Raw genomic sequence first — 12,361 nt, 5'->3', positions numbered from 1 at the left:
TAATCACTCCACATTTCACTGTACAATACAGCGCTTGGTGTTTCAAACACATGACAGCACTTACTGGGCCTGAACCCAAATGTTTTTTTATCAATCTGATGTCTGACCAAATTAGGGCAGGGCAATATATTAAATTCTCTAATATGGTTAGTGGATAAGTGGATAGTATTGAAACATTCATTACATACGGCTTAAATATACAGCTTTTCATTGTATATTTGAACAATGCGAAGGGAAAATAATTCACAACGTCTTTTTGGTTTCTCTTTGGCATCCCTATTTTGGGTAGGTCATTATAGGTGAAGATTTCTGGACATAAGAGACACATTAAGATTTGGGAAAAAATGGAAAATATATTAATCTTAAGTAGTTAAAACATGACCGTACCAGTGTCGATATCTAATTGTTTATTCACCGCTTTGGCAGTATATCAGCCCATTTCCCCATGAATTACTTACTTTTTAGCCCATGACGGTCAAACATACAGTAATTGCACGGCTAATAAATCATGAACGTTTTATTTAGTTTGTAAAACAATCTAATTTTCATGCATTAAAATGTTATTAAAATGTAACTTTGACAAAAGATCACCATGCAACAAAGTTCACCGTTTTGGATTACCTATCTCAAGCAAGTTTCAAGTTCCTGCAAGTGGATTTTAATATCACTCTCAAATGAATGGATTCCAGTGGCTTCCTCAAAAATCTACAAACCACAGAATGCTTTGGAAAATGTTCAGCAGTAGTGGCAAGTACACCCGTGAGTGGGTTAAACATGCCAAACCACCGGCATGGTCCTTTAACCTGAGGTATTCACAAGCCGAATGTCGGTACGCTACATTCATTCATTTATACTTCATCGAATGACGACGATATCTTTTCAATGTTGCTTTTTCTTTTGGTCGACATTGAACACCATTCAACAAAACATTTATTAAGCTTTAGGAAGTTTAGAGAAAAAGTGGAGGGAGATATGGAGACGCACTGAATATCTACCTTTGGTCCGTAAACATTATAATAACATTTTGAAGTCATATCACGCTGCTCTTACGAGCTAGCAAACCAAGCAGCCAGTGTGTTTTAAAACTGTACCAGACCTCATGTTCTCAACATGGGGTCTTGGGACGCCCATGGGTCCAGGAGGGGGTTCCAATTGATAGTTAGGAAAAAAAAGAAAGATACTATATGGGTCTCGTCTGTTACTCCGAAAGTGTACAAATGGAACCAAATGGGTACGTGTGCGCCTGGAACTCTGAGAGTACACATTTTGTTAAAATAACAGTAAGATATTACCAGGTAGATTGGGGTCCCAGAGATAAAATGGTATCAAACGGGGAGTCGTGCCTTAATCCATTAAGACCAGGAACGCATCTGTGTCATTTGAAGATTTCTTTGGCTATTCAAAAATAGCAGATATACAAGCTCATAGTGCGGCACCTAGTGCTGCGCTATGAGCTTGTAGATCTGCTATTTTTGACTTTAGCAAATCTTTGAATTTATATATTTTAAAGCGAACATTTGTAAAATATTTTGTTCCAGGGGGAGGGACCCCCCCACAGAAGCAAAGATTTGAGTTACAAATGTTCGCTTTAAAAAGTATATATTCAAAGATCTTGAAAGATTTTTCAAGATCTTTCTAAAAAATAGCTGATCTACAAGCTCATTGAGTGCCGCGCTATGAGCGTGTAGATCTGCTACTTTTTTGAATAGCCAAAGAAATCTAAAAATGACACAGATGCGTTCCTGGTCTTAAAGGGTTAATCATAATGCAAACTGCAAAGCAAACTGGGGGTCTTTGAAATGAAAAAGTCTGAGATTCACTGTTCTAGACAGTACGCTCCATGCCACTGGGGTTTTACTGGGGCGAACTGGCAGGGAAGAGGACGCCTTTCTATAAACAAGCGACAGGAAGTCATGGAGATGCTGGGAAAAACATGTGCGCTCATACACAAACACACTAAATCTTATAAAAACACACCCACGTGTGTGCAAGCGCTTGAAGGCAAACATGTGTGTGTGTGTGTGTGTGTGTGTGTGTGTGTGTGTGTGTGTGTGTGTGTGTGTGTGTGTGTGTGTGTGTGTGTGTGTGTGTGTGTGTACACATGCACACACCCTCTCATTAAACGTTGGGTGTCTAGGTCTAATAAGGGGACAAATACAAACGGAAAGACAGAAGAGGTGAAGGAGAGAGATGGAGCAGAGGGACAATCATGACAGACAGACAGACAGACAGAAAGGCAGACAGACATGCAGAGAGACAGACACGACCAGTGGTGTAAAGTAACTAAGTACATTTACCCAAGTAGTGTACTTAAGTAACATTTTGAGGTATTTTTACTTTATTTCCAATTTTCTGTACTTTTACTCCACTACATCTCAAAGGCAAATATTATACTTTTACTCCACTATGATCATTTTAAAACTTTAGTTACTAGTTACTTTGCAGATATAAATTATTACATTATAAATAATACATTAACCACTTTAGCCCTATTTTATATCTAGGCTATTTGAAAAAGGTCTGCTATTTTCACAAATGTTTGTACTTTTACTTTTGGTAATTTAAGTACATTTTTATACCGATACTTTTGTACTTTTACTCAAGTACATTTTGAATTCCGGACTTTTACTTATAACAGAGTAGTTGAAGTATTGAAGTATTGATACTTTTACTTAAGTAAAACATTTGAGTACTTTTTTCACCACAGACACGGACAGAAAGTAATGAACGCAGTGTTTGCAGACTCCTTATCAACATTCCCTCTGGTTACGGAGTTTCTCTGGGTGTGACGTTCCCAGACAGGAAGACAGCCACGCTCCCACATCCTGTGCGTCTCCTGAGAGGCAAAGCCCTCAAGGTGAAAAAGTAAATATTTGGGTATCCTTCCTCTCGCCGCATCTGAACATTACAAGACCGCCAGGTTGAAAATGGCGTGTCGCTGTCACGCTCGCACACACAGACACCACACCAGGTTCATTTCTCCCCACCACACACAGATATGGAAATATACATGTTGATGTATTTATTATACTGTATGTATAGTGTATTATCCATCAATAGCTTAAATAGATCCCTGAGATTCAAGGGCTATTGTAGCTATATGTGTGACCACATAGTGGGGGTAAATTGTAATTAAACCTTAAATATATATTTAAATATCGTATTGATGTATATGTATACATAGTATGTTCTGGTAGGACAGAAACGCTTCAATACTATGGACAGTTGGTAGGAAAAACAACAAGAGCTTAAGATGTAACAACGGTTGTATGAATTCTGGATGGCTGCCCGAGATGTTGCAAAGCACCATCTCTGATGGCCATCATCTCTCTCCTGAGCTGGTTTCAAGAGCACTAAAAACGATAAAACTACACTGAACACGCCATGATTCCATTACAACTCTAAAGAGACACAGCTGTAGCTCCAAACAAACAGGTACACAACATTTCGACCAAACAACCTGGCCTTTGTTACTTATTTTGTCTTGCACCAGCGACTACTGGAGGTGCACAACATACCTCTTTGAAATCCATTATAACTCATAGTCCATGAGCCAGAGCCCCAAAATTGAGCAATGATTATCGAAAGAGTGGGCAAAACCAAACCTATATTAAATTGTTCATTGGGTCAATACGAGTAAATAAATATATGATAACCTCTCCACAGGAGTAGCTTTTTCATGGTTATCACACATTTTGTAATTTTCCCCATACGTACATGACAGGTGAAAAAATATTATATTTATATTATTATATAATATTCAATATCTGGCTCAATTTTGGGGCTCTGGCTCATGGACTAAATGCCTAATTTGCATATTTAAATATACAATTTCAGAAAACTTGTAATACGATAAATCATTGTCTTCATGTAAGTAATCGACTCAGGAAGTTTCACTATGATAACTCTTTTTTAAATGTTGTCATTTTTTCACCTGTCATGTACGTATGGGGAGAATTACAAAATGTTTGATAACCATGAAAAAGCTACTCCTGTGGAGAGGTTATCATATATTTATTTACTCGTATTGACCCTATGAACAATTTAATATAGGTTTGGTTTTGCCCACTCTTTCGATAATGAAATCTTGTCTGGCTCATGGACTATCACTCAATTGACTTGAGTGAATAGAAGTGAAATTTACTTGCAGAAATTCACATACTCACATAAACACAAATAATAAACCCTTACCGTTATCTGGAAGACTTCCTGGGTATCATCCAGCATTTGAACCCTGACGGACACCGGCCGCCCCGGGGGCTGGGCGGGAGGGTGCAGGCCGGGCTCCAAGGTGGACACCCCAAAGCTCTCGGGTGCCCCCAGCCTGTGGCCGGCGACAGAGGGCCTGTCAGCAGGCTCCACCATGGTCACGCTGTCTGTCTGGCCTCAGGGACTCTGCTTCAATGTCTGGAGAGGAGAGAGGGAAAAGAATGAAGGATTAAACCTCAAGAGCTTTGTGTATAGGTGTGTGTGCATGTGTGTGTTTCAACTGTCTGCAACCCGCTGTAAAAAAAAGAAATGCCACCTGGAATCAAAATGTAGGAAGGGGTATAGGGAATGCCAGCCAGTGAACACCACTACATCCATTGTGCCTGAATACAAGATTTTATTTATAACAATGTTCTTGTTCAGCCCACCACTGACATGTAGAACCAGAAATAGTGCGGTGTAGCTGACGGGAGATATAATCCAGGACTTGTTTCACTGTACCAGGTGCTGACAGGCAGAAATGCCGGACACGGCACTAGGATATGATGGAGCGTGTTTAAGAGCTAGCTTAGTGAAACACTAGACCGCATATCGGTCCAACCAAGCATTGGTTTATAGCGACAGATGTTATCAAAATGAGCATTTATCCCACAGATAAATGCACTGATAATACCACAAAACTGAGGTTAACTTGTGATTCATTTTTAAGAGCTACGATTACAGTAGACATGGGATTCTAAAACCTTTCAATGCCAAGGACCCCCAAATAGCCACAGCCTCTGGCTGCAGCCCCGTATTGTGAAATTAATAATTTGTAGACATTGCTGTGGTCAGGCGTTGGTCCTGTAGTCTATAGAACATCTACAAACTATAGAACATCATATGCTTCAGATACAAACATTGTCCAGCAGTGTGAACCTTTTAAATGAACACGAGAAGAAAAGGCACCATAATGTATTCATATCAAATCCACAAGAAATATATTAATTTAATCAACAGCTGCTTGCAGGAATGTTGTCTGTCATATAATCTAAAACAGTGGCCACTAACCCTGGTTCTTGGGGAGCCCTGGTACTGCTCATATCTATCCATCAAGGATCACTAGTACTGCTGGTTTTCTAGTCTACCAGGACATCTGGTACTCCTGGTTTTCTATACTACCAGTAACCAGAACCCCTAGTACAGCTGGTTTTCTTTCGTACCAGGACCTCTAGCAGTAGTCTTGGGGACCAGTGGTTCCCGGGCCATGTGGCTCATAGGTCAGGAGCCTATCTCCTGTTTCTGTAGCATGAGGCAGATTGATGTACAAGTGCAGTCCCTGGACATGACACGAGTTTGTCACAGGAACTTACCTCCAATCCAACCCTTGATGCGGAGTGCTAAGCAGGGAGGCTTTGGATAACATGTTTTATAGTCTTTGGTATGACTCAGCCAGGAAATGAACTCTGACCTCCTAATCTCAGGGCGGACAATCCAACCACAAGGCCACTGAGTTGGTATAGTAACATAGTACTGATATATGGCCTCAAGTACTGCTGGTTTTCAATCCTGCCAGCCTTCAATTGCCGTTCCAGGTTCCAACTAGTCGCTGACAGCTAGAATGACAAGGACACCAGCAGCAATTGAGAAGCAATGAAAGTGATTTTTCCTGGTGGGACGGAATACCAGCAGCATATGGGTCCCTGTGGATGAGCGTTGGGGACTATTAAAATAACATGATATGGTTTAAATTTAAGGCTGAAGAATGCAAGTTTAGTGGCCATTTGTGTTTTGTTAGTTTAATAAATCCGCAATAAATGTTGTGTTCATTCAGTCTCGGGTAATTTGCCTTGTGCAACATAAAACCACAATCCCAAAGTTATTCCGTGGTGAATTTTAATTGGTGGGGGTTGAGTTTGGGAAACACAGGCAGGTCTGTCGAACTAAGACTTGCATGCATGTCTTAAAGTGCATAGCTAGTGCATAGCTTAGTAGCTACACACTAAATCACGATGAGCATGCAACCACGTGTGTGTGTGTGTGCGTGTGCGTGTGCGTGTGCGTGCGTGCGTGCGTGCGTGCGTGCGTGCGTGAGCCGTGCACGCTTACACTAACATAATGCACACCTTAGTCTGGCTAAAAGCAGGCGGGATTCCCCAGCCACACCTTCACCATCACTGGAACAGTATGTTTAGAACCAGTTCAGACTTGACTCACTAGGTCATTCATTCATTCCTTCTCCTCTAATCTAAACCTGCTTTTACAAAGAGGTGCTCATTAATAATAGCATCAAGGGACAGTTACATCACTTTCTGTGTTGGTAAATTAGTATCTTCATAGTTAATAACCATAATAATGCTACTATTATTATTCATCTCCGCAATCCTCCTTCACACCAGTGCTGACGCAGGCCAGACAATAGGTATGCCTCTCAGACAGTTGGTGACATCACGGCTGTGGAATGTTTGGGAAGACAGCCACTTGAAAGGGGCAATGGGATCCCACCATCAAGAACACACACACAAACACACACAGCTTGGGGCCAGTCCTTTAAAGAATTATCAGCACGATCTACAAATCAATGCTGAAGCTAATAAGTAAGCATTGAGGAGATACCAGATGTGTGAATTGGTCTGTGCCTATTTAAAACCCTGACGGCTTCGTTTCGTTCAAGCCAGGACACATGGAAGACAGTCCTCTCTTTGTCCTCATGTTAGCATGAAAACATACTCCAAATAGCACTGAAAACGGAAGTAACGCACACGGAAAATGTCAAAGTCTCCTTTCTTATGCAACACATATTCACTGATGAGCAGATCTTAAATTTAAAGGCTATAAACTCTATACCCTTACGGGTACATTTTTAAGACTTTCAGAATTAGCCCTAGTATTCCCTCCTAAGCTCTTCATCAGTTTAATAATACAACCAAGACACAAACTCAGTTTACCTTAGATTGTCCTCCCCTCCCAATAGAAAACAGTAGCCTAACATTATGCTCCTCCAGGCCAAAGAGACCTCAGTTAGAAACTGGATACAGGCCATGGAAGTAACTCAACAATAAAGAAAGCTGACAATCAGGTTACTCATTATACCTGCGAGAGCACGCAATTGTTCCACTCTGTAGGGTCTGCCATTTCCCCTGCGAAATCTACAAGAGCTCCATTACCTGACTGAGAAACAGCTCGACAGATAGACTGGATAGGTTCATAGGTTTAATAATGTGTGACTTGCATGTATTGTAATGCAAATCATAAATAATAATCCCTACAATGCTTCAGTCAGATTTTTCTACATGCCTCTTCTCTTCTCCACGCTGGAAACTTTCAGAGAGCATGAGGTGGCAAGCAGTTTTTACAGCTTTGCCTAATAATTCACTAACAGTGAGGTGCCAATTACCCTGACAAACACCGCTAATTCACACTCACTCCCTGCAGGCTGCAGGGGTTGTTTTCTTTGGCTTGTCCGTTGTTTTTCTCTCTGTGGATTACAAACTCAACAGGAACAGCCTAGATTTTCTCTGCAGGTCACAGCAAGTTCATTTTAAGACTTTAATGCCCTTTTTTTAACTAAGAACACGAAAAGTAAAGAAATTGTGGAAAAGTGGTAATCTGCCAAAAGTGAACGGCAAGTACAGAAATCCTGAACATGGTCGGAAGCTTTCAAAAGGCTGCAATTTGTCAACATAGCCAGAAAAGTTGCACCGCTTAACCAAAAACTGCTTTGATGGCAGCCCTCTGCAGACCTGACAGAGATGGAGAAAGATACTCATACAGCCAATTATTGATCAGACCCTTGAACACAGGTTTATGCTGCGTTTACTAATTTCCCCTTCCTGATCAGGGGAAATGAGTGTGAGAAAACAGGCGTGCAAAATCTGATTAAAAGACAAGAAAAAAAAGAACCCCTTAGAGGCACTACAAGTTCCTCCATGGTTTCATTTCCTACTGCCTGAGGGCTGCACAGGGAGTCCAGCGAGGCAGGAATACAGAATGAGACACTCGAACAGGCACAAAGGAAGCTACTGTTGAACTTGTGTAGCAGTGGACTGGACAGAACGAGGCCTAATCCAGCTACACTTTCAACTGAGCTTGGCTTGAAAAGTTCCCCAGTGATTGAGAGGGAAACCAGGACGAAGGAATCAGATGGGGTGTGTGTGTGTGTGTGTGTATGTGTGTGTGTGTGTGTGTGCATATGGTGTGTGTAGGTAGCCACATCTATCATTTTCTCCCCAATTTAGCTGTTGCCAATTCCCCTTGTGTGCTGCAGGCTCCGTCACTGCCAACTCCAACTGTTGTCATGTGGAGGGTGTAGACAACCACATGCCTCCTCTGATACACACATGGAGTCTCCAGGCGCTTCCTTCCACCTGACAGTGAGGAGTTTTACCGGGACAGCGTTGCCAGTAAATGGTTCGTGTTTGGTCCTCTATATACCAACGAACCTGGGTCTTGCCGATGGTGGGCGAATGTTTTAAATCTATGCCAACCTAAATGTTTATGACTTACTCAAAGTAAAGGTCTTCACAAACAGTCAGGACAGGCAGTACATTTCTAAGAGAGTAGCAAAAAGCCTTTATATATTTGCTAGGTATATAATTGTATGAAACGCAGGAATAGGCTGAGTGGCGCCTTTCTGTGTGGAGTTCTTGGATATTCTCTCTGTGTTCATGTGGGTTTCCTCCCACCAAAAGGCTTGCATGTTAGGTACTTGCTCCTGCCATTGCCCTTGGCCAAACCACACTGGCCTTAGAGCTGGAGCTGGTGCCCGGGCTCTGGAGAACTGCACTCCACTGCACCCAATGGTTAGGATGGGTTAAATGCAGAGGACAAATTCCGGGTATGTGTAAATGTTCTTGGCAATAGATTGTTCAAAGCAGAATAAATCACTGATGTTTTCCTGCACTGTACTTCGTGAAAGAACAGAAAAAAATCTAAATCAAACACTACACAGATATTTTTTATATTACTATTTGGCCGATACACACCTATATCAACCTACCGATTTCTTATGCAGGCTTTATTTAAACATTATTTTAAAAAACACACCGGTGTACATAACAGACCTGTGAGATAGATCCAATGGAACATCTGAGATCTACATGAACCCTGGCGTCCTTAGGGAGCATTTTCATATTTTATTTATCTTTTTTTTTTTTTTACTCAAAAATAGGGAAAATAGCCAAGCTCACAGAGCAACAGAATGTGACACATTGAAGATCAACTATTTTTACAAGTTGTCAGTCAATAAAATATATAGGGCTTAAGTGGTTAAGAAAGGGGTTGCTGCAGTTGAGGAGGTTCCTGTTTATTTTTTTATTTTCTTCGTTTTTCATCCTCTTATTAACCTGGCCGATCAATGGTTATGCTCAGTAGCATGTTTATCAAGGTGACAAGCTGTTCCATTGCCCTTGAGAGGATGGGTCATTCTGTGTGTGTGTGTGTGTGTGTGTGTGTGTGTGTGTGTGTGTGTGTGTGTGTGTGTGTGTGTGTGTGTGTGTGTGTGTGTGTGTGTGTGTGTGTGTGTGTGTGTGTGTGTGTGTGTGTGTGTGTGTGTGTGTGTGCAAATGAACAATGGGGTGCAACAGAGTCACACAACCTCTCCTTGCCATTAAACCGAACATATTGATTGAGAAACAGAATTAATTAATGAAGTGGGTCTTGTCGTGGCTGTGAGCGTGCCATGTTCTCCAGGGAACACACCAAACTACTGGTTTGGTCAAACAATAAACAGGAGCCTCAGTCAGCTTTTCACAGCAAATTGAGAGCTATTACGCGTAGCCCTGAGGGGAGAGACTACTTTGAACTAAACAAAATGCATGCACAGAGACACACACAGTCCTGTGAGACAAAAAGGAATCTTACACATGCACAAAAGCACACACCAGCCTTGACATACAGAAAAGGAGCAGAGACATAATTATAGGCCAGAGGTGACAGACACACACACACACACACACACACACACACACACACACAGAGTAGGCCAGTTGGCTCAGTTCAAGCCCTTTGAATGTAGGTTAGCACAGTAATCTTTTAGTCCAGGGTGAAGATGTCATTAGGCTATAAGGCAACCTGCTCTCACTGACATATTCATCTGCTGTGTATAACAACACAGAAAATATGTATGGTGGCAACATTTGGACACATTTTAACCACACTAGAGCATGAATTACTTTTCCAAGCTTAGCCCAACAAGGACTTTAAATGGAAAACAACCCTTTGCTTGTTGTGACCCTGACTCCTTTATTTTCATGCATAGGCTTTATTGACAAACAGTCAATTCATTAAAATGCTTCTAAAGATAGACAATAATTGTGTGTCTTTGGAAGCATTTTAATTAATTGACAAATAAATTCAGTCAACCAGTGAAGGAAAAAAAAAGGGGCGTACTTTGATAGACATTAAACAAAGTGGCTTCAGGCTATCTTTTGGTGAAGTGTTTAATGGCTGGTGTAGTGTGTAAATGTGTTGTTTGTGGAGAGGTTTGGGTGTTTTGCAGTGCTGTCCTAATGTATGCAGCACTAATCTAATAGTAAAACAGGGACCTCCTTTTAAAAGCTTCTGCCCGATTATAGGAAAAAACAACCGAAGCAAGCTGGTGGTACCGACTAGAGAGAAACGCGACATATCCGTCCAAAATCCCACACAACGGGTATTTTGGAAGCCAAATCACTCTCTCCGACGGTAAATCCGTGTTTCTTGGCTATTAATCAAGGAATCCCATTCATATGAACCACGAAGATGAATGTCCTTAATGCCCCGAATACAAGAACGCTCGCCCCAAAACACAGTCGCCCCGGGTCAAACCCGGCGACCTCGGAACGGTCGCCACCACCAGGTATTCCCAAACAACGTAACCTCAGCAAAACTATGGCTAAAACCGAACCTTATTCCTAAACTTAACCTCAGTAAAACTACGCCTAACCCTGAACTTCATTCTAACCTTATCCTCAGTAAAACAAATACAAGAATCGCTTGTAATCGCTTGGGGAAAAATGGGGGCGAGCGAGTTTTGGGGCGAGCATTCCGGTTACCGTAATACCCCCCTCTTTTTTACCTTCTTTCTGGAGCCCGGTGGAGACTGTCCCCGCCGACGAGCCTTTTTCTATTATCTCCAACAGATCGGGTCGGTCTGGATGTAAATCCACAGTGGCTCGGTACATTAAGTTTGTTGTTCAGTCCTCTCTGAAGTCTCCTGTCTGTTTGTGTTGAATATAGAACCAGAACCAGCTCAGCTCCGTCCAGCAGGGTCCATAAACCCGGGGGATCAGTCAGGAGCACAGTCAGTGCGAGCTGTGCCGTGGCTTCTTTGGCTACAATGCAGCTACAATGTGGAAACTGTTGGACCGAGGGGTCGCTATGATTCACACAATGAAACACAGTGATGTGTGGTACTTTATTGCCGCGCTACAGTCTGAAAGACCATTTTAAACCTTAAAGCAATTTTCTTCCAAAAAAATAAAAATAAAATACTACTATAAAATAAATAAAATCCACAATGAAAGAAATAAAAAAAACAAAAATACGGTTAAATAAATAAAAAATACAATTAAATAAATACATTTATTTATTTATTGCATTATGTTTTTTATTTCATTGTGTTATTTCTTTTTTTATTTTTGTACCATCTCTCTCTGTAACTTTCAAATAATATATTACAATTACTGTAGCTTATAAATTAATAACAATTGAACATGCATGATTATAATTTGAGATATTCAGCTAGGGCCCATGAACTCTGATGTCAAAAATAATATTACCAACTTATGTTAAGCTATTTTAGGTATAAGTAATGTAGACAGTACATTATGATTACAAATTCAAGGAAATGCAGCCAGGCACATTTACAAAAGGCTAAAAAGTACCCAATGCACAGAGGTGCGTTCCAGCTCCACCGCCGCTTCCAATAAAAGTGAATAGAAAGTAGATACACAGCGCCATCTGCAGATGATTTGGTGAAATTACATTGTATCATACAAGGGTTTTTCCCCCCTGCAAGGGTTGATTATAATTGTGCCAGTGGTGAAAAAAGTACTCAATATTTTTACTTAAGTAAAAGTATCAATACTGTAATGTAGAAATACCATATCTAGAGACGGTTTCATGGAAATCACCTGATGAGTTTTAACCATAGAGGTATAATATAGGTTTTAACTCTATGGATGAGACACAC

The 12,361-nt window shown here is 41.0% G+C and overlaps 1 protein-coding gene across 2 annotated transcripts in view; it reads right to left on the bottom strand.

Moving 5' to 3' along the window:
* The window catches only part of LOC311040368 (FERM, ARHGEF and pleckstrin domain-containing protein 1-like), a 72,285-nt gene extending 60,791 nt beyond the window's left edge, over positions 1-11,494 (bottom strand). For both annotated transcript variants that reach the window (XM_084050613.1, XM_084050614.1), the window contains exons 1-2: positions 11,246-11,494; positions 4,192-4,407 (exon numbers count right to left, since the gene is read on the bottom strand). In XM_084050613.1, coding sequence (XP_083906739.1) covers positions 4,192-4,365 — 174 coding nt within the window. In that variant the 5' untranslated portion in view covers positions 4,366-4,407; positions 11,246-11,494. The remainder of the gene's footprint in view (positions 1-4,191; positions 4,408-11,245) is intronic.
* Between the last annotated feature and the right edge of the window lie 867 nt (positions 11,495-12,361).

This window comes from Gymnoscopelus microlampas, assembly GCF_963454915.1.
Source record: "Gymnoscopelus microlampas genome assembly, chromosome: 24".
NCBI classification, from domain to species: Eukaryota; Metazoa; Chordata; class Actinopteri; order Myctophiformes; family Myctophidae; genus Gymnoscopelus; species Gymnoscopelus microlampas.
Note: the sequence above shows the minus strand (reverse complement) of the source record. Positions and strands in the feature narration are given on the sequence as shown.